The following is a 22,855-nucleotide window of genomic DNA, read 5'->3' as shown; positions in this document are numbered from 1 at the left end:
TTTACATTGTGATATTGTGCAACTAGAGAAAATAGGTCCATTTACTAAGGCTAACCTCTTAAATGCACAACATCATACAGTGTTTTAAGGGCCACGACAGCAGGACCCCTATGCTGAACAGCATAAACTACTTAGAATGATTATCTTTTTCTTCCATCATGTGCAACAATTGATTGCCATGGCAAATCCCCAATGAGATAGAGAAAATTTGGTCTGGTTTAAAAAAAAAATATATATTTGTATCCAGATATAAAGGGCAAATGGCACATTTAAAACAAACACCAAAAAAAGTGACTGTGAAGATGGCACAAGGTACCACCAGATTTGACTGGTTTCAGGACGTGGCCATATAACAGCACTTTTGAAGCCAACCTCTACAATCAACCCTGTATGTGAGCACCGATGGACTACACTGAATGGACTAATCCCAAAACAAGAAGGAGAAGCAGAGTCACTGCCAGTAGCATTTCATTCATGGAGAATCACCATGGTGGTCATTATCTCCTCCCAACACAGGAACCGCTGTCCACATGAGCAGGACAGCAACTCCAAAAAACACAAACAGAACACTGTTCTAAAACATGAAACCAGCTCCGACTTTATGTACTCAGTAATCACACCCATGCATTAGCATGCACCGACTGCTCCATAAATACAATAGATGCACAGGGTCAGAAACTCAACATTCCAACCTTTCACTGGGTCAGTGAACACACCAAACCCAAGAACTATCGGGTTGCACTAAAGACAAAGGAAGTAGTAACTATAGAGAATGACCTATGAAATAATTATTTAATGAATTTATTTAAAAAGGAAATAAATAAAATAATGCACTAAACAGTTATATAAAATTTAAGTTAAAACATGTAACATTGGCTACAGCACTATCCTTGATGAAATACACAAATATCAGGATGCAACAAGCATCAGAATGGCCCTTGTTTAAAAATACGGTAGACATTGCCGTCTTATGCTTTTTATAAAATACCAATTGTTTTACATATCCATCCATCCACTATCTTACAACCTTGTCCCTAGTGGGGGTAGGAGGGATGCTGGTGCCCATCTTCAGCGGTCAGTGGGCAAGAGACGGGGTACACCCTGGACAGGTCACCAGGGCAACACAGAAACAGACAAAACAAATGTACAATCATCCTAACCCTAAATTGAATTTAGACAGACCAATTAACCCAACTGTCATGTTTTTGGACTGTGGGAGGAAGCTGGAGTACCTGGAGAGAACCCACACATACACAGGGAGAACATGTAAACTCCATTCAGAAAACTGGGATTCAAACCCAGGACTTTCTTGCTGCAAGGCAACAGTGCTACCAATTGCATCACTGTACAGCCCGATTTTATACAACTGACTTTCAGTTAACCAAATTTTACACAATTTTAATACAAGGCATGTTTTAAAAAGTTGTTTCTCTTCCACAAAGCAACAGGAATGCTAGACAAAAGACAGTTAGAGGAACGAAAACATGGAACTCACTTCTTCATCTGTTATAAATGTAACAAATGCTGAAGCTTTTTAAACAGCCCTGTTTAATTATTTTTACTACATGAAGTGTTATAACTGTACATTTATTAATTAAATTGCTGTGTTCCTAATATTATGTTGAATGTGTAGAACTGTTTTTGTAATAAATGCTTTTTTTAATCATGTGGTCCCAGGAAGACTGGCCATTGTTACAGCAAAGGCTAATGAGGATCCTAATAAACAGACAGACTTCATTTGAAATTATTGGAGACCCTGACGTCTGATTGGCTGCCTTAAGCAACAAATTAAGACCTTCTTCTTTGCCAGCTATATGACTGTGAGGTCAATATCTTTGCTGGAAAGTGCAGAAATATCTTTAATAGAATTGAGGCCCATTTAATTCATTCCATATTCAATTATATAGGCATGCATTTCCAGTTTTATCAAATTAATGACAGATTTAATTGGGCAATCCTAACTATATTATATGGAACATTCTGAATTCAGAAATATTTGAACCCTTTTTACAATTTCAGTCAATGTTGGGTTTGTTCTATTTTAACAATGCTAAATACTCAAGCAAGTCTAACTGCTAATATAAGATCCTAAAGTCATTTTAAAAATGAATAATCACTTTGTTTGAAAATAAAACGGTTAAACAGTGACAGCTCTCTCTCAGAGAAATCAGCTCTTCTAAGTAAAAAACAAACAAAAAACATGGCATTGTTCTTCCAAAAAAAAAAACAAATAGGAAAAATCTGCTTCACAGGGTTGAAATCTGACAAAACTGCAAATCAAATAAGAGGGACATACATCTGCTCAGTGCTTCAGTATTGCTAAAGTAACAATATTTCTCTCAGTCTTGGGATTTGCTTACAGTAAATTCTATCGATGGTCCAGCTGCAATGACAAAAATGAATCCTACATATTGCAGTTAAATGACCACAAAAGCATCAGACTGCAACAGGAAATGAAGACATGTTTACCCTTCTCTGTTTCTATATTGTAAATAAGATGACTGATATTGAAATAATCTACTTGAACTTGAAGGCAATATTTGATTGCACAACACAAGTGTTCCTAATAATGTGTTTAAAATGAGGCTCTTGATCGATGCCATTTTATCCCCCCCAACATTCATTTCTTATTCATGAATGAACATTTCCTTACAAATGTAATCATTGTGTATTAGTTTATCTTTGTTTCTTGCTAGTTACCTGTCTTCAATGATTTGAAGAAATTTTTGATCATAGAAATTTTCAAATCTAACTTAACATAAATAAATTAACATATAACACAGTAATTTCACATTGGACCAGTTTAAGCTTATGAAAAATAAATTTTTGAGCCCTGATCCAAACCAAAAATAATAGCCTCAAAATCACATGTACAATAAGTACATGTCCTTGAATAATCGCTTTGTTTGAAGATAAAACAGTTAAACAGTGATAGCTCTCTCTCTCTCACAGAGAAATCAGCTCTTCTAAGTAAAAAAAAACTTCCCCAAAGCAGGAACTAACTCATCCTACAGAAAGGGAATCATCTTGGAGAGAAAAAAAATCCATAAATGCAGAAATATAAAATGTCAAACATTACAGAGACTTACAACTGTGAAATTGAACTACTGAAAACATTTTTGTCTCTGCTGAAAGTAAGAAACAAAAATAAAAAAAAACTGTCATGTTTTACTTAAGTGGAACCATTACACAAATGCAATATGCTAACATAATGCATTTGTTAGCATTGTTGTTATGCTAACATAACAGTATTATGTTAGCAGGACATATGCTAACATTGTTAGCACAACAATGCTAACAACATTATGCATAACTTTGATATGCTTAATGTTAGTACATTGCAATGTACCAACTGATAATCAAGAAACTGCAATCAGTAGTGACAAAAAAAGTAGCTGAGCTTCAGTTGGGGTACAATAGTAAGTGATCACATATTTAGGGTGAACTTAGTGATACATACCTGAAGCTGGAAATGGGTATGAGCTAGTTACTGGGATTAATAAGCGCACAAAGGATAGCAAAAGCTAGCAAACATGTTCATCATGCTGCTTCTATGGTTTTCAATGGATCAAAATGAAACTGTGACACTGGATGAATGTTACAGATAAAATATAGCTGTAATAATCCATATTCTCTTATTTTAAAAGTCATAGGGGTTGTTGCCGTTCCTTCACAATAAAACCAATTTGATCAGGGTGTGCTGTGGTAGCGTAGAGGATAGTGCAATCCATATGTTTGGAGGCCTTGAGTCCTCGACGCAGCCATCGCAGGTTCAACTCCCGGATCGGGCGATATCTGCCGCATGTCTTCTCCCTCTCCTTTCCCTCTTTCCTGTTAGCCTACTTTCATATAAGGGACACTAGAGCCCACAAAAGACCCCTGGAGGGATAAAAAAAAAAATAACAAAAAAACAAAACAATTTTTTCAGATCCCAGACATTTGGTTCTAATTCTCCATGTGAATATCAGAATTTTTTTTATGCCATGAGAACCAGAGTTGGATTTCACAACAGTGTTCACTGACAAGTCAAACTGTGGAACCAGTCAATAAAGTGTTTCCACTGCACAGATAACTTTAGGGAATACTTTGTCAGTACAGTTCAAGTTTGAAACATTTAAAAAAGGAAATGCACTGTGTTCATACTGGTCATAGAAATGCACATACACACACATCTTACACATCATAGAACAACACTCAACATACACAGCATTCATATAGAAGTACAGTACAAGCTATTGCAGGATAGATTAATATTGACATGTAATATTTGCCAATAGCAACGGCACCAAATGAGTAACACAGTTTCTGCCCATACAAACTGGCATTACTATTACAAATGTAATACAAGGACTATTTTAGCTCAGTTTGCAAAGACTTGATTTGTCACTTCATTTCTCCTATGTGATGTTGCTAAAGTGTGAACTCTCAGGCACTTTCTAAAATAGAGCAAGGCTTGGAACGGACAGACCTCCAATTGGCTGACACTTCACTGACTTGAGACGGTGCTGCATTCAAGTCATATGGGAAAAAACAGGCTTGTTAATACTGCTAAAATACTGCTGGCTTTCAGGGAGCAAGGAGGCTGTGAGATCCAGATTCCCCAGCCAATGAACTAGTGTGAAATCTGAAGAAGTGCTGCAGTTTTTGCATGTAAAATGATGCCATCAAATCAACATTATCTTTTGAAAACTCTGTAGCGTTTCCATTGTTCCATGTGATAAGGGCTGCATTGTGGATCTCTGAGTTATTTCAGTCTTCAGATTATTTTGATTTATATTCCCATATAACTTGAGTGCAAAATACAACATCAGGGGCAGGAAGAAGACTTGGATCACTCTATGGTAATGGAAGCCACCTCCTTAGGCTGCTCCTCTCCAAACTCCTCTGGGGAACTGCCCCTGACACAGTCACTCATCTTGTTCTCCGTCAGGACTGCCGTGTCATCGGCGTCCGTTTTATTGGAGGTTGGGGCTTCCAGGGGTTCCAGGGACTCGGGCGAAAGTAAGCCGGAGGAACTTTCACAGTTCTGTGTGGAAGAGGAGACCTGGGAGATAACCGGCATTTGCACTGAGGAAGAGGACGAGGCAGTGGTGGTGGCGGTGACATTGGAGGTGCTGCCCAGGTAAACTGGGTGATGTTGGGACTCCTCGAGCTCATATGGAACTCCCAGTGCCTCCTCCTCCTCCTGTACCTGGCTCAGGTAGTCGGGCACGAGGAAATCACTGAAAGGACCAAGAGAACATGTGACCTCCCTGTCTTCTCATTCTTACCTCGGCACAAACAGTAGATGCAATCTGGAAAGTTCCACCAATAATAGTAAAGGAGACTTAGTTTTAATGAAAATTAGTCTCTACTGCTTGGTTCACACAGCAAGATTTTCCTTAAGGATGCTCCAATAATCAGGATGGCTCTTAAGATAACCTTAACCTGCAGTCTTAAAGGGATCCACAGCAAGTTCAACATACTGGCCTAAATATTTTGTAATTTTTGTATTAACTACAAAATTGCTATTAGTGATGCATGAAAACTCAAAATTACTTCTAAAATTTTAAATCTTTCGTTATATTTTTCACTGAAGGAAGTCACCACTTTTTCACCTGCACAATGTGTGCTGGGTTGATGATGCGTTTTGGTCCATTCTGTATCTACAGAGTAAACACAGGAAGGCTAACTTTACCTGAGTTATTGCTTATCATTCAGTACCTACTGCCACCAGAACTCAATGTGAAACCACAGACCTGAGACTGGACAGAAGATCGGACCCCAAACAGGTGTTACCTAACGAAAGACCGGACCGGACACAGAGCTACAGAAGTAGCTCTGTGTCCGCACCTAGCAACACGATAAACGCATAGCTCATCCATGCGTTTATCTTCAGTCGTATTGATTATTGTAACGGCGTCTTCACAGGTCTGTCCAACAAATCAATCAAACAGCTGCAGCTGATCCAGAATGCTGCTGCTCGTGTTCTCACTAAAACCAGGAAGATAGAGCACATAACACCAGTTTTAAAGTCTCTCCACCAGTGATGTCAGTAACGCGTTAATTTGTAACGCGTTACTGACGTCGGACCACTTTTTTCAGTAACGAGTAATATAACGCGTTGCTATTTCAAATCCAGTAGTCAGACTACAGTTACTTATCAAAATCACTGTGCGTTACTATCTTCTTTTGTTATTTACCGTAATCGTATTTCCTCTACTCGGTCACTCGACGTCTCTATGCGACAGAAATGTAAACAATGGAGGAAGATTTTGTTGGTGGAAAAACTGGAACTATTTTCAGTTTCTGTTGCCAAGTCCGATTATTATAAGCGGCTTTGGGCTTCATTTTTTTTAAGTCGCTTGCAAATTTAATGAGCGGCGGGTTGCGCCTTTTTTGGCTCGTTTTTGAACGTGAAGTTACTCATTTGGGCTTGGAAATAAGCAGAGACTCATAATAAATCCCAGAATTTGTCCGTCATTAAGGTAGTTTTATTCAGTCTCTCCCTGTCCATCATTTCCCGGATGATCGTCCCGCTGTGTTTTTAATGTCAAGTTAATGTATTACCTCTGAATGACGTCGAGCTTCACGTTGCGCTCCAGAAAACGGCAAACAACGAGACCAATATGAACAGTGCAATAAACGTGAAAACAGCCACGAATGAACGTGTCCGTAGTTGCCAATAATTATAATGGCAACTTAACGCCATTATGATTATTAATATTACGATAAGTGTCACAAATCTGTGCAGCCATCTGAGTTGTGGAGCTGCAGGAGGAGATCTGGGCGCTGAGCTTTGAGACCAAACGCAGGGCAGAACGCAGAACCTGGAGGCTGGGGGATTTAGAGGGGGCGGTTGTGTGTGTGGGGGGCAAATCCTTCTTAGAGTTTTCCAGACAACAGTGGACCACACAAATTACTCACATTTTTTTGTACCATCTCCTCTTCAGTTCAACCTTATCAGTGGAGACACATTGTTGATGTTATCATTATAAAATAGCTTACAATTAAGTATTGGCCAAGCTCAATGTGATTTTCACAGGAGGCGGAGTGTTGTTGTTAGCAGCTGCTGAAAGTAACTAAAAAGTTACTTTTAATGTAACTTAGTTACTTTCCAAATCAAGTAGTCAGTAATCTAACTAAGTTACTTTTTCAAGGAGTAATCAGTAGTCCGATTAAAGTTACTTTTTCAAAGTAACTATGCCATCACTGCTCTCCACTGGCTCCCTGTAGCTCAAAGAATAGACTTTAAAATACTGTTGTTAGTTTATAAATCACTGAATGGTTTAGCACCTCAATACATTAAAGATCTGCTGTTGTTGTATCAACCTTCCAGACTTCTCAGGTCTTCTGGTTCTGGTTCTGCTCTGCATCCCCAGAACCAGAACCAAACGAGGAGAAGCGGCATTTAGCATCTATGCACCAAAAATCTGGAACAAACTTCCAGAAAACTGTAAAACAGCTGAAACACTGACTTCCTTTAAATCTCAACTAAAAACCCACTTGTTTAGAGTTGTATTTGAAACGTAATCAATCACAAATTTATTGACGGAATCTGACTATGTTGTGTTTTTATTGTTGATTCTATGTTGCATTGTATTTTTGTGTTTGATTTGATGTAAAGCACTTTGAAATGCCTTGCTGCTGAAATGTGCTATACAAATAAAGTTTGATTGATTGATTGAAGTACTTACCAGATCACACAGAGTGAATGACACGTCAGAGCTACGTGTCATTCATTGCTTCATTTATGAAGCTAAGGGCAGCAGCAGCAAGCACCAGCTTCTTCAGCCAACTCTGTCCTCTTCCTCCCTTTGTCCTGCTCATCTTCATCACCTCATGTGATTTCTATATTGCCATTTAAATGAGCTCCAGTTCAATTTGAAAAGGCTTGAAGATGTTACTCATCACTGTTTACATTGGACAGAGCTAGTGCAATCGACCTCATCGTCAGCCTAATAGCATAATTTTCTGGACATAGGCAGTTATGCGATCAGGACTTAGCATAACAGAATTATTACTGTATTGTTTTTACATTCAAAATAAATATTTCTCAAATAAGTTTTTTACGCTGTGCGCAGTCTGGCGAGGTGGCACTAACCTCATGCATGCTTTCACTAGTTTTTTTTTGTTGTTGTTGTTGTTTCAGGAATCAACAGTCTGACAAAACATTCCTCTCCCCTTACCACCACCATCACCCTCTGTTTCCCTGAGTGTCACGCTAAGATCCAGGAAATGTTAAGAGATCTTCCCGCCGTGTGTGGAATCTTAACAGATCTGGTCCATTCAGGAATGCTCACGTTTAAATCAGAGATATTCAACATGTTGGGTCATCTTATCCCGATATCGCAGTATGTGCGGTGTTCCCTGAAGAAAAACTACGTAACTTGCTGAATGTGACATTTAGCCAATCAGAAACAAAAATGATGGAAACACAAGAGGAGAATCAAAAATTCAACAAAGACTAAATATCTGCCATGGCTACTTGAAAGTCCGGCAGACGTTACATAAATCTTTATGTTGTTTTTTTTTCTCTGTTAAATATAATCCACAAGCTTTCGTTGTTGCTTCTTCCCAATCGGCCACGTTTGTTTACACTGAACTCACATTTGGTCCTGTGAGTTGTTTTGCAAGGTTTCCCAACTGACAGCTGAATGTGGGGGAGTGAAATCTGTAGAACCAGATAAACTTATTATTCTTATCCTTAAATGTTGCTATGTGAACCAGACATAATCAGAGCACAGAGAATTTGTTCCAGTAGATCACACTGATTACACTGTTTGACAGTATTAGAGATGGATCCTTTCAGGCTGGTAAATTTATTCCAAAACCATGACAATACATAACAACGTCATAATCAACAAAATATTAATATTATAAAGTCCGGACTGATGTGGAGTATTTCTTGACACTTTGAAAGCACACTTTTCATATTAAACAATATGTTCAGTTCAGAAATGACAAAAACCACAGTCATCCCATCAGTCAGATTTTTGGGTTAGCAAAAACCACCATACAACGTTGTGGTTATAATAACAAGATTACTAATCCTTATCACCATTATACTTTACCCTGTCAATAATATACAATTTGATGTTGCCATATTATAAATAGACTTTTAATCTATTAGTAATTATCTGTAGTCAGAGTGATAATCAAATTAAAGGCAACTTTGCTAAAGTTTGGTAAATATAAGTAATACACAATATTATAGAGGAGGTCAGAAAAGCGTTCCAATTCACTTGACTTTTGCCAAGAAGTTTTAGACAGGTTGGGTTATTGGTGGACCAGGAGAACCTTGTTTCCAGAAGCTGACTACTGGTTTCTACCTAAAACTTCAGCAAAAGCCACAACATAATAACATAAGTCACAATGAAATTTACGCTAAAATAGAAGTTAGGAAACTCTTGCTACAATAACTTTTGTTGTGGCCTATGCATTTTGTTGACCCTTCTGGGCCACCGTAGGTTTATGTTTTCACTAACAAGCAGCTGAAGTCTAAAAAAGACATGAATACGATAATGTGAAAGCCTGTGTTTGCTCAGTTTCAGTATAACAACTGGTCATTTGGGAAATTCCTGAAATTGTTCTCATGTTTGTAATCCCTTATTTAAAAAAAACAACAAAAAAAACACAGCAGCTGGCGCCTCATCGGGAAACATGGAATACTGTTTAACATGTAATATGCCCATTTCATCTGCCCGATGCTACGACTTTTTGTTGGTCCCATGGCACTGGGACATTTCCATCTAAATGCACTTAAAGTTTACAAAACATCTACAATAGTTTTTCTTGTTATGGATCAGATTTACGGTTAAATGGCATTGGAAATAGGTTTAGAATTTTTTTTCTAAAAATACAGAAATTTCCAATCGATGACTTTAATAAATAGATTCATCTGACATCTTGTGGACAATTATTGACTTGACCTCTTTTTGTTAATCTTACATTTATAATTTTTGGTCGAATTTAAGTTATTCTTATTGTTAGAGCTGTATGATACTATTAAATATCGTGATAACAATATCTGTTGCTAGGCCTGTCACAATAAATGATAAATCAATTAATTGTACGATAAATTAAAACTATCGATGTCATTTTAATTATCGGCTTTATCGTCTCTTCCAGCCTTTTTCTCTTTCTGTTGATGACACTGAATGAAAAAAGGCTCAACTCCACTGCTCTCCACTGACCCTCCCTTCCTCATATCCTCAGTCTAATGTCCAGTTCACACTACACCACATATGTCAGAGTCAAGGCCCGCGGGCCACATCCGGCCCGCGAGAAGATTTTCTACGGCCCCTGGGATGATCTTGATTTATTATTAGAACCGGCCCGCAGACCGCAGCAAGCCGGCACCCCGTCTGAAAAAATGCGAGATGCACGCACCCCCCCGTTCGATCCTCACAACGCGCACGCACGCACCCCCCCCCCCCGTCCGCATGAAATTTACGTAGGCTTGGGCCGGTCCGCTGCACTAGACTATATGCGTCATTTAAAAAAGGTTCAATGAACATTCGATCAGTCCGGCCCTCGGCTTGTAGCTAAATTTTTTATTTGGCCCTCCGTCCATTTGACTTTGACACCCCTGCACTACACCATCTTAGAGCTGTCGGCCGATTGTCGGTCCATTTTCAATACCTGAGAGATCACACATTAGCCGACAGAAATCCTAGGTATAACGGTTCGATCGGGTTCCATCCTGCTGTGTGGTGTCCAACAATGGGCACAAAATAATGGCTACAAGTTCAGTTAACTGATTTTAAAACCAGGCATTAATCAGTGCTTTACTACAATCTACCTGAAGTGCATGTGGCTCTAGTGTCAGCGTAACGTCCTGACTGAATAAAAATCATTATAACTTATTTATGTCAAGTTAATGAAGAACAGCTGAAAAGTTACCGGGTTCCTCAACCGCGTAGCAATTTTGCTCCAACTCCTCCCCTCATCATTTCTATATTCTTTGCACCAAATGTTATATAAACATTAATGTTGTTTCCACATATCATCTCCAATGTCTGTGTCAGCTGTTTCCCTCTGTAATTTCCCCTCAGAAAGCAGGAGGAGAATCCGCGCTTACTGATTGGCTGCCTGTCACATTCAACAGGCTGCGTTTACGCTCCCAGTGGGGAAAACCGCTGATTTAGATCAGAGCGGCCACAACGATTTACCGTACCACACCACACACTACAGGATGATCAGTTACGAAATCGCAAGCCACAATCTTAGAACAGCCAACATTCGGGGAAAATGTAGGTGTGAACTAACATGTAGTGTGAACTATTGCATCAGGTAGTTGATGTTCCATCTTCTCTATTTAAATCTAATGATTACTGAAGGGCAATATGGTTTACAGACTTCATAATCTGCACTCTTTTGGTTGAATGCAGTATTTATTTACACTTTGGTGTTTTTATTCAAGTACAGTTTTGTTAATGGAGACTGAGAATCCATTTTATTTTCGTTTTTTTTTGTTTTGTTTATTTTATCAGTTCCAGTGTTAAATGTTCTTTTGAAAATAAATGTATCAATCTTTGGCAGGAAATCACATGCATTATTATGTCATTTCCATTAAATCAGTGTAAAAAGGTTTTCAAACAATATTATCGTTTATCGCAATAATTTTTGAGACAATTAATCGCTCAGAAAAATTTGTTATCGTGACAGGCCTATCTGTCACTAATATGCCTATATTCTTCTTTCCATTACTTTGTCATCTTTGGGCTTTTGAGCAACATCATTAAGGTCCAGTATGATCCTCTGCTACCATGAAACTGTAAACCCACCCAAATATTGCAAATTCACAACACTTGGAATATATTAGCTAATAACTATTGCAGTCTAACAGTCCTTTGCGATGTGAATATTACACCCACTGATATTGTTATTACAACTTTTTGGCGATGTATTGTGCAGCCCTAATAAGATTCCATGAACACACAATTATCTGTAAAACAGCTATAAGCATCACAGCATAATCTGATTCCATTGAATGTGCACTCAGTCTTGGATCTCTAGTTTAGTTCAAACAAGTCCAATCACCTGGTTTAAAATCTAAACCAATGACCCTGAATTTTTACATGTATACCTGATCAGATGCTGAATATTAAAGCAAAATATCCAGATGAAATGGTTACGTTCTGAACACATCTGAATCTGAGACTGGTCTGAAAATCTACATCTACAGTGCAATAAACACATTGTTTTTTTATGTGAAGACAGAGAATGGGAATTAAGAGTCCGCCTGAGCAGCCAGACAATTTTCCACACTTACAATCTCAGGCACAGACCTTCTACCATAAAACATTTGAGCAGTTAATGGCCCATATGAGTCCTGTCAACCTGTGAGGGTTTGAGTTGATTAAGAAGTGGAAAAGTCTGGGGGGGAGGGAGATACAATGTCTGACTTCTTAAAGAAGTATTCCAACTATTATGTTTTAAAGACTTTTTGTTTCTATATAACAGAAACTGTCAGAGAACAGAGTACAAACTGATTATTTTATTTTTAATACGTCCTCTCTGTGAAGACATAAAAATTAATACCTTGACTTTTGGGAAAAATGAACCACTTCTATTTCTTGAAAGGCAACACAAATGATGTAGAACCCACGTGTATTGATAAATAAATATGGATTTAGTATATTTAAAATATCCAGCCCTTCGAATTGTTCACACAATTAGTAAATACTAATAATAGTGGGAAACCGGCCAGTCTGACTGATTCCAAAAGATCAGAAAATCAGCAGTTCAGATGCTGTATAGCTCATCAGATCAACCATTTAATTAGCCTAAGATACACTTTGGAGTTTATTTAAATGGTTTTGTTCAGGAAGGTTTTGGGTAGAAATGCAAAGAACTGAGAAGCCTTAATCGGCAGGATCTGGTTTAACATTATTTTACATACTTTGGGAACAAACTGTACCAAGAAGTGAAACTGAGTCGCACAGCGACCTACTCGTTTTCCCGCTGCAGACGGAAATTGTGGGGTGATATACAGACCAGTCAGTGGAAAACAAAGTGTAATACGTCTTCAATGCAAATCCTTTTCATAAAACCTGAGCTCCACTTTTATGTCCCTCTTCTGGGTTTTTAATCTTGTCGTGAATCATCGATTTTTAATAGGAGGCAGTATTAAGATCTATTGTTTATGTGACCACTTTTAATTTACGCTATCAGTTTGTTTTTGTGTTGGCAGATAAGGGTCAAGCCGAGGTTTGATATGCAAATGAAATTTTTTTGTAATTGTAAAGTTAACCTTTCTAAACAACTAAATTCCAACTAAAAACATTAAAATTGTCTGAAACAGCTAAAAACTGAGTTAAGCAATCCAAAACTATTGTCTTAAAATAAGAGTCAGGAACGGATGGCTTTAGCAAGGGTTATTACAGCACCTGTATGGTAGTAAGCATTAAGAATTGATTAAATACTGCAGCCTTTTCCTCTTCAGCAACAATCTATCTGGTGACAGATTATATTATCTGGCCATAAGTTGTTTTTTTCCTCATTGTTTTATCTCATGGATGACCTCAGAATGCCACAGAACTGTAAGAGGAAAGTAAATTGGACATTTTGTAAAACTATTAATGAATAAAAATCTGAAAAGTGCAGCATGGTTTATATTCTGTGTGACATCAGGAAAACATGCAACTACAATATTATTACTGAATATTGCAAGGTTTACCCCAGCCTGATGGCCCACCATGCTTTCCTACCCCCCCTTCTCCAGGCCAAGTGTTGCTTGTTTTTGATTTTAGAAAAAAAAAAAATCTGATTTATTTATTTATTTAACAAATTTAATCCAGATTGCAACCATCTCTATTGCTCTGAGCGTTTCACTGGCAGGGCAAATTTATTTCTAAATGATATGTATATAGTTTATGCATATAAAGCAGGAGAGTGGACCAATCACACTGCCGGCGCCTCTGCACGTTGCCTCCCACACTGCCACTGCTTGGTCTCTTAAGTTCACCTCAGCACGGATCGCGCATGCCCCCTTTCACTCAAATTGCACACAGGCTGACCTGTATGGATATTTACATCAACCCCACTGTGTGGAATTATTTTTATTTGGTGAACTCCACGTCGAGGTAAAAGTTTAAAACCCGCTGCGTTAGCTCTGGTTGTGCAGCTCTAGGTGAACTGCAGGAATAACTTGTAGTCGAGCTTTCCGACATGCGTGTTACGCGAGCGATGAGAATGAACAAAACTTTATGTGTCGTGTTTACAACTCAAAACGCTGTGGCTGTGTCTTCCCTGCAGTTTCCGTCTGTGTTCCAGGTTGGCCAGAGCGGTAATGGTTAACCAACCAGCGCTAACATCATGCAGGTTCAGCTCTCGCTCTCCTCGTAGTCACGCTTCACGCTGGTTTTATATAATTTTATTATTTTTAAGTATTATTTTTCCAGTTACACAGTGCAACAAACCGTATCAATTGGGCAGCCAGAATTAATGTGCATGGCTGCACGAAAATCTGAAAGTCTCATCCCACAAACTTGATCAACCAAGTGTCCATGAAGCTTACTAAAAACTCAACAGACAAATGAAAGAGCTACTAAAGCCACATTAGCCGCATTAAATTAAATCTCTTTTTTGTTGCACATCTCTGCGGACAGTGCAGCGGATTTAACTCATCATGCAGAGCCGGTCCAAAATTGTCTGAGGCCTGGAGCAAAATTTGACTTGGGGGCCCCTCTTCCTGCACATCAGCACTTCTAACAGCTCCTGTGTTACAGTTAGGGAAATTTGGGAGAAGGGTGTAGTTTAATAGGCCAACCTAAAAAGCAATACATTATGATCACAGTTTACTAACTACTATTCATTTCACTTGTATTTTTTTCATTTGTTGTTTTTAAGAATACTTCCAGGTTTAAATAGCGTTTCATTGGCAATGTTTTCCCATAACATATAATTACCCAGTAATATTTTTACTTTTCTTGTCTACTTAACATCTTTTCATACAAAAACATGGTGGACCGTCCGCCGGTAGACCGCCTTGGCGCCCCGACCACCGGGCATAGCAAGTTTTCTAGGGGAAACCCTGTATTGCAATAGAAATCATAATTAAAAATAGGAAGGAATTAGCTTCCCTTTTTTTCTTGCAACAAATTCCTAGAATGCTAAGCTATTAGCATTCTAGTTAATGAAAACATACAAATGATGGCAGATATAACTGGCGATACATGTAATTGGCAAGCAAAGCTTGAATGCATGGAACTTCATGTCAGAATCCAACTAAATAAAGTTGGATTATCATTATTGGTCATAACAGCAATACTTTGGATATAGATATTGGCTCAATTTTTCATATTGGTGCATCAATACTCGCTACTGTTCTCTATCAAAGCTTCACAGATCAGATGGATTTATACTGAGGTAAAAAGAAACAAATTAGGAGTCTGTTTACTAACCAGGTGACTTACAAAGGAAAGTGGTTGCACTGGATTTTAATGGTAAAATCAAAGCTAAGCTAATTGCACTAAGTATAAATCCATGCCACACATTCCAGATTTTAATTACAAAAAAATAATACAACCAAATTGCAAATGTACGTTAATTTTTCTCCACTGGACAATTACGTATGATAATATTTCAATCTACCATTACACAGAATTTTGTGTAACATAACAAAATGAAAAAGAAAAAGAAACATCTGATACATGGAGTTTTTTCCTCTCTGAGTCGCCCTACCTTTTAATTTCTTTGGGTTTGTGGACATTAATTAACTGATTTCTTTTTCCATATACATTTAGCGCTTTTAATAATCCACAGAAATTTTTAAATGTTGGTTTCAATCATAGATGGATGCATAGTTGATCCTTAATATTCTTTCGCTTGGTTGTCAAAATCTTTAACAGCAGTTTAGCCTTAAATTCTAAATCTTCTGGGAATGATCCAGACTGTGGGTCTTACCAGTTGCAGAAGAATGGTTTGTGTTTCTTATAAATAACACTGCATCATGTATGGAGCATTTGTGGCATAAATTTCAGATGTAAATAATATTCTGCCTCCAATAAGTTATGGAAAGTTTTAACATCTTAAAATGGAAACCTGATTTGGAATGAGTCATTAAACCTCCACATGTTAAAGCAAAAACTTCAAATCACTTATCATCTCAGAAACATAACCAAATGAGGACAACGATCCAATGAACTTCAGACATCAGCATGTAAAAACTGGAGTTATTTTCTGAACCAGGGGAGATCTGAGTAAATGAGAAGGGCCAACGCCCCCAAACTCCTCACCTGCTCTGGAAGTAGTTTGCTAGCTCGGATGCCTCATGGTTCAGACTCCTCAGGTGTACAATTAAATTGCCAGAGTTGGTGAACATGGCGCCGCATGTTTTGCACTCATAAATCCGCGGCTTGCGGATTATGTGTCGGGAGACCCTCATGTGGTGCTTATATTCACCGAAGGACGTGAATGTGGCGCTACAAATCTGGCACCGGAAACAGCGTTTACCTTCGTGCTTCAGCCGATGCATCTTTAGGGAGTAGGCCCGTGTGAACTTTTTCCCACAGCGATCACACTGGAAAGGTTTAATGCCTGAAGGAACAGGACAAAACAAGGAAAACATAATTCAGTTTAGATTTCTTCTATATTCTTCTATTTCTTTTGTTTGTGAAATGTGTGTTTACACACACCCACACCCATATATATATATACACACACATACATACACATACACATTTCACTACCCTTTTGATGCTTGGAAAATAAAAATCGACCAGCCTGCTGAGAGCGCCAATACCTCTCTACTTCATTTGAACTCCCCATAATAATTTGCTGCTTCACTGTCACTGACATATGACAAAACAAATAACATATGACCAATGTCCTCCCTCCTCCCAGGAATAAATGCCAGCAATATGGAATTCGGCCAATATCGATGTTGGTATATATATGTCATTATATCATGCACCCCTAGAAAAACTATACAATAGAAACATTAAAATTTTTTTAGAAAATAACTAAATTATAGAGTCAAAACTTTCAGTGTACTGAAGCTTCAAGACAATTTACAGTGTAGTAAAGAAATTTCTTGCCAATTTTGGGATTTAGTGTAAAAGGGAGCCACAACGGATGTCGGAATATGGTGGTCAGGAGCACATGACAGAAGTTATTTTTATTCCATTTCCAAAACCCCAAAGGAGCACAAAGGAATATCAATGCTGGATACTAGATGTCAGTGAGAAGGATTTACTGCACAAAATACAACCAAGGACAACCCTATAGGCTTTTTACGTTTCATCCGTGGAAAGGAACCACCGATGGGTCTGAAAAGACCCAATACACCTGAGTCTGAACTGTCATAAACTGCAACATCTGCGCAGGTATGTTTATACGGTTTTTCTCACCGGCATAAAAATGTCAACATAAAATACATGGCATTGCGGATTCAGTGGGGTTCTTCCTCATGTTTGATTTGTGATGACAGGGACAAATCAGAGAAACTTTGAAGTGATCTGGCACAGCCGGATCACCAGCGGTTTAATTTTAGAGACACTATTCCATTTGCTGGTGTAGTATGGACTACAGCATGAGAGATTTTATGGAGTTATTGCTCAGTGTGTCTGAACAGCTGATTTTTTTGTGATCTTCTGCCTGAGGCAATATGTACAATGTAAGGCCCATCGATCGTTTTTTGCTAACCACAGATATGAAGACCAGCAGTTTTATATATGATAATGAGCCGACATAGGAACTGCGCTATCGGAGTTGCTCACATCAGTGCGACAGTCAATCTAATCAATTCAACGTTTTTTCTGAATTGATAATGAATTTGAACAAAAGAATTATAAGCATTGATAAATTCATATTTTTCTAAACTTTCATTAATATCCTCAAAGCCAAAGCAGCACAAACAAAAATCTTTGCTGCACAAATGAAGTGGAGTTTGATTGACACCAACTTTATTTGATTGGCAGAAGGTTGGAGGGGACCTGTAAAAACATGTATTAATATCTTTAAAATGATAGTGGCATAAACAAAACTTCACACAGGTGCTTTGACGTCTATCAAGGCAGAGTGGGGAGTTTTCTGAAGAGCCTGATTTCACGTGCAAAACATCAGTACTGCAATACTTTTGTTTGACTCGGTCCTACCTACCGGAGTGTATGAGCATATGCTGTTTCAGGTTTTGAATGCGTGTGAATCTGACTCCACAGGTTGGGCATTGAAAAGGCCGGTCTGGGCCATTGGTGCCAGGTCGAGCCGATGGGCTTATATAGAGGTGGTATGGATACTGAATACCTTCCAGCCTAAAACAGAAACAAAGAACACAGAGACAATCTTGATTTGGTGGATACATGGAACATTCCCTATATGCACTTTCATGTTACGTTTTGGCTTTAAATCCTATATTTGATATATTCAGGGTTTCCAATAGTGTACCATAAGCCTGGAGAGTCACCAGGCTTTACTTGTCCGCCACACTAAGCGTTATTTATTTTTTTCTTAAATAGGTTTGTTATGCATCAGTAACAATGACAATAAAGACAGATAAAGACTATTAGCTGGTTTATAGTTGACAAACTGAACTGGGCACAAGGGTGTGCGCATCAATTGTGCCATCCCTGAACCTGCCTGCTAGTCTCACATTATTGTAATTTCCAAATTATGATGCCTGCTCATGTACCGCCAAATTTTTGCAACTTAACATAGAAACTCACATCCTGGGAAAACCACAAAAAATTTTCAGTTCATGATTTTTAGAAAATTGGTAACTATTGTGAAACTGATTGAATTTCAATTAGACTGATGTATGGAGCTTAATGTTAGTCTTCTTTACAAATCATTCTGTTAGAACAGTCAACAGTGTCCAAACTACAAATTCCAAGGTAGTTTTGCTTATGCAATGCGGAACGCCACCTACTCGGATGTGACAGCTTCAACTTCCGAGATCAACGGAACAAAGCATTATTCCGCCAATTACTTCACTAACAAAATATACCAACATATCATTTTATGCATTTAAAAAAGTAACCAGAGGGTAAAGCAAGAAGCTAAAATATATTTGACAACCTTCAGCACCACTTAAAACCTTAAGGTGGATGTATGTGAGGTGTGGGGAAATATGTAATCATTTTGAAAAAGTAGAGTCCACACTTCTAACTCTTCCTCAGTTCCAACAAGTTCACACCTTTCCAAAATCCCTTGACTAAGTGATAGGTGAGGATGACAATAAGTCGTTTTATTTCTGATATTTTCAGATGATCCTCTTGAATGGAAGTTTGTTCTCATAAAATAAATCAAGTCTCTTACGGATTTGACAAAGAAAAAAAAAAAAAGAAAAAGAACAAAAAGAAACCCCACTAGTTAGATTGGGTGCATCACATCAGGTCCAGATGAATTACCTAAACAGAGGTGATCCAGACATGCCGTGATGAGCTTCATGTCTGTTAGTTGTGTATAACTTATGACACGTTCATGGCAAGTTCTGACAAAGGTACCTCTCATCATCCTCTGCGTGTCCTCCAGCGTTAGAGGTGCTCTGCATGGAAGGCAGGCTTTCTGACACACCTTCATCCATTGATCCTGTGAGGAGGAAGAGGAGAGAGAGTGATTCATGGAGGCTAAACTATATGATGAAACTATATGAAAATGTCTTACACTCACATAAATACTTAAGCCCCCCAGGATACAGCATGTACTATAATAGTGACAGACATAGTCAATGCAACACCTTCATCATCAACATGAATGTTTATTTTGGGTTTTAAATGTTGCATCTAAACTATTCTTCCCCCAAGAATGGATTGATAAAAACCTACAGCTTCAATAAAGGTCATAACTCTAATTGGGTAATCATTCACAGGGTCAAAATTACACAAAAAGGCTCAAATAGATGCATGTTTAGGATCTTGGTCATGTTGGAACTTCTGGTTCTCATTATTACATTGTGCTTGACAGTTCAAACATGAACTGACTATTTTTAAAATGTAAAACATAACATTGATACCTACCGATGCTACAGCTCCTTATCAACCGTAGTGGAGCCTTATTTACTATCCTGCACATGCACGCTAGTCTTCTCTGTGAGGGAGGGGCTATGGAGGCAGGGCTGCTTGACACAGCAGAGAGCAACAGGGTGGGGCTTGTTCAAATTTTCAGGCCAAGTCCACGGTTTTGAGAAAGTTACATACAGCAGCTTTAAGAGCCAAATTGAGCTCCTTGTGACTGTAAAGAGCCACAAAGCAATTTTATACCACATTCCTTGCTGAAACAGTTATTCTGTTAGTCCCTAAGGCTTTAGTGGGACACCTGCTGTCCTGGAAAGTTTGGTGACACACTACTTTAAAACAAATTTGGGATTGTCTGTATTTTATGTATTCAGTCTGGATGTATGTATGCTCCCTGTTGATTTGGGATGCTTTTGTAATTTTGTTTACATGAAGTTCTGAAATCAATAAAATAAAACAGGGAAAAAAAAGAAATTTGGAGTCCAACAAACAACTGAAGAGGCATCACAACATGCCTCCTCCATTGACTCTTTATCAACATTTTTACCAGTGTTGCTGAGAGTAGTAGTTCAGCAAATGAGCAGTGTAACACACTGCCAGGTGTTTGCTAATTGCTGCTGGCTAGTCTGAAGGAGCTGAGTGGGGGTGTAACAGGGAAGGGGTGCTCTGTGAGGCAGATGCTAGGAAGCTTGTAAACCACAACTTAGAGGAGAACCTGCGTGTTAAAGTTGGAGCTAGATTGACCCAGGTGTTTCACACAGCTGAATGGTTGCTAAGGAGACTAAAAGATTTCTCAAACATGCATGAAAGAATCAAAGCAACACTCCAAGTATGTTTTTGATGATGGAATAACATAACATGATGTAAAACTCAAAAAAGTTAACTACAAAATGCTACTCTTTTGGAGGAGTTTCTAGGTACTAGAAGCCCACCTATAGAAGAGGACTGTGGACTGATAAGAAGCTCTTCCTGGACCTGCTCGCTCCCTGGCACCGTCTGCTGGTCGCTCATGGAGCTCTGAGAGGCGCTGACGGGTTGGGACGATGCCTCCTGAACCTCCTCGTCACTGAGTCGCTCTACCTTCACCCTCACGTCCTCCTCCTCTGTAGCCACCGGAGATGACACCACCTTGGAGCTCTCGCATGTCAGGAAGTCGCTGAGCCGGCGGGCAACCACGCCCTCTGAGGTCCCGGGGGCACCTGCCTCCAAACAGCGGGGGCTCTCCGGCCGCTTAGATTTGTCCGAGTGAAACCTCCGGTCGATGCCGAAGGGGAATGTCCAGGGAAAGGCCAGGGAAGACTCCACCGCCTGGGCCGGGCCATCCGAAAACGAGGATGACGGGTTGGGGATTTGAGGGGAGGTGGTGACCATCTGTGCAGTGCATTTGAGTGGGCTCTCCGGCGATGCCATTGTGACAAAATTTTTCCGTTTTCTCCGGGATTCCCGGCAGATCGGAACATTCCTCTCCATGACGCTGCAGTCGGACGACACGGGGGACACACTGCCATCCAGTGGCGTCAGGGCACAGTGTGACGAAGCGCTCTCAGGTGCTTCGTGCGCCTTATCCACCGCCATGTTGCTGCTGCTGTTGTTGTTTGTTGGGCTCCACAGGATGCTGGACTTCATGAACTCGGAACATGTGCTTGCCACGGCAAACATCTGCATGTAGCTGGCTGCTGCTAGGACGTCTATGATGTTCTCTGTGCTGATGGAAAGAGTGGAGGTGTAGGCATATTCCAGAAGCGGAGCGAAGCCACTAATTGTCACGTGATGGAGGTCCAACACAAACTTTTCCTCGTCTTCTGGCCGGCCCACAAGCTTGGATCGAAAGAATTCACTGCAGCATGCCAAGACCACCTTGTGTGCTAGGAAGAGCTTGTCCTGGACCCGGATGGTGACATCACAGAGGTGACCCTCATTGCGCAAAGCATTCAGCTTGTCAAGCATCTCCTGGCTGTGGGAGGTAGAGCTGTGGGTGAAGGTTTTCACCCCCATGGTGGAGTCCTCTTTACTGTATAAAGAAAATGTGTCCTGCAACCAAACAGCAAAAAAAAATCACTTTAGAACGCAAAATGCAAGGAGTCCTGGATCCATCTTTATTTCAAACTAATCCTGAATTCAAATGTATTTGTAGAAAGGTTTCACCAACTCAAATTTCACACTTTGTAACCCTCAAACCTGCACCAGAACACCCGGGTGCCGTATTTCCATTGTATTTATCGAAGCTGAGATTTAAGGGTTTAAACCCTTCTGGTGTCCATTATGATGCTTTTATTAGGCAGCCCAGAGCCCCCCTTTTGATTAACACCGCAGTCGACCAATAATGTCCTGAAATGTTTTGTTCCAAGCCAATATCATCCAGAGAGCAATTTGAGCTCGTTTTGACATGCCTGTATTCTTTCTGGAATATTTCTGACTGGCCAACTCAGAAACAAAATCTAAAGCAACTGATGTGTAGCCAGTCCTGTCATAAGGATATAAGGTTTTTTTTAATTTTTTTTTACATGAATCCATCAGCTCCACGCATAACCACGTGTAATGTGTGCGTCTTTGCTACATTAAAGTCAGTCTCTGTGCGCCCTCATGCGAATAGGTGTATACAGGACTTTTTATCACCGTCGGAGAGCCACGGAGAGACATGTAGTCAGAACATGTCAAAACTGGATTTATTTCTTCAGCAGAACTTCACAACTCATGGGAGTGGAAGATTATGGCCATAAGAGCTCTGACAAGTTTTGGATTTGAGAATATCGGAAACTTTTAGTCGTCCACTGCTACAGTCAGAGCGAGGTGAGTAGAGCGTACCGAAGAGCGAGAATGGGGGGCAGAGGGAATGGTGGTGCGGAAATGGGGGGGTTGAGGGTGGGGCTAGCGAATCATTCGAGACGGGAAGGGGGTGGAGCTGGGGGGTTGTT

The 22,855-nt window shown here is 39.4% G+C and overlaps 1 protein-coding gene across 2 annotated transcripts in view; it reads right to left on the bottom strand.

Moving 5' to 3' along the window:
- Window positions 1-3,958: 3,958 nt before the first annotated feature.
- zbtb44 (zinc finger and BTB domain containing 44) overlaps window positions 3,959-22,855 on the bottom strand; it is a 63,721-nt gene continuing 44,824 nt past the window's right edge. The window contains exons 2-6 of one of the 2 annotated variants that reach the window (XM_044119432.1): window positions 20,873-21,971; window positions 19,431-19,515; window positions 18,088-18,239; window positions 16,224-16,524; window positions 3,959-5,222 (exon numbers count right to left, since the gene is read on the bottom strand). In XM_044119432.1, the coding sequence (XP_043975367.1) occupies window positions 4,832-5,222; window positions 16,224-16,524; window positions 18,088-18,239; window positions 19,431-19,515; window positions 20,873-21,935 (1,992 nt within the window). In that variant the 5' untranslated portion in view covers window positions 21,936-21,971 and the 3' untranslated portion in view covers window positions 3,959-4,831. The remainder of the gene's footprint in view (window positions 5,223-16,223; window positions 16,525-18,087; window positions 18,240-19,430; window positions 19,516-20,872; window positions 21,972-22,855) is intronic. The other variant, XM_044119433.1, reaches the window with a different exon arrangement.

This window comes from Gambusia affinis, linkage group LG06 (assembly GCF_019740435.1).
Source record: "Gambusia affinis linkage group LG06, SWU_Gaff_1.0, whole genome shotgun sequence".
Lineage (NCBI taxonomy): Eukaryota > Metazoa > Chordata > Actinopteri > Cyprinodontiformes > Poeciliidae > Gambusia > Gambusia affinis.
This window is presented reverse-complemented; position numbering and strand designations above follow the sequence as displayed.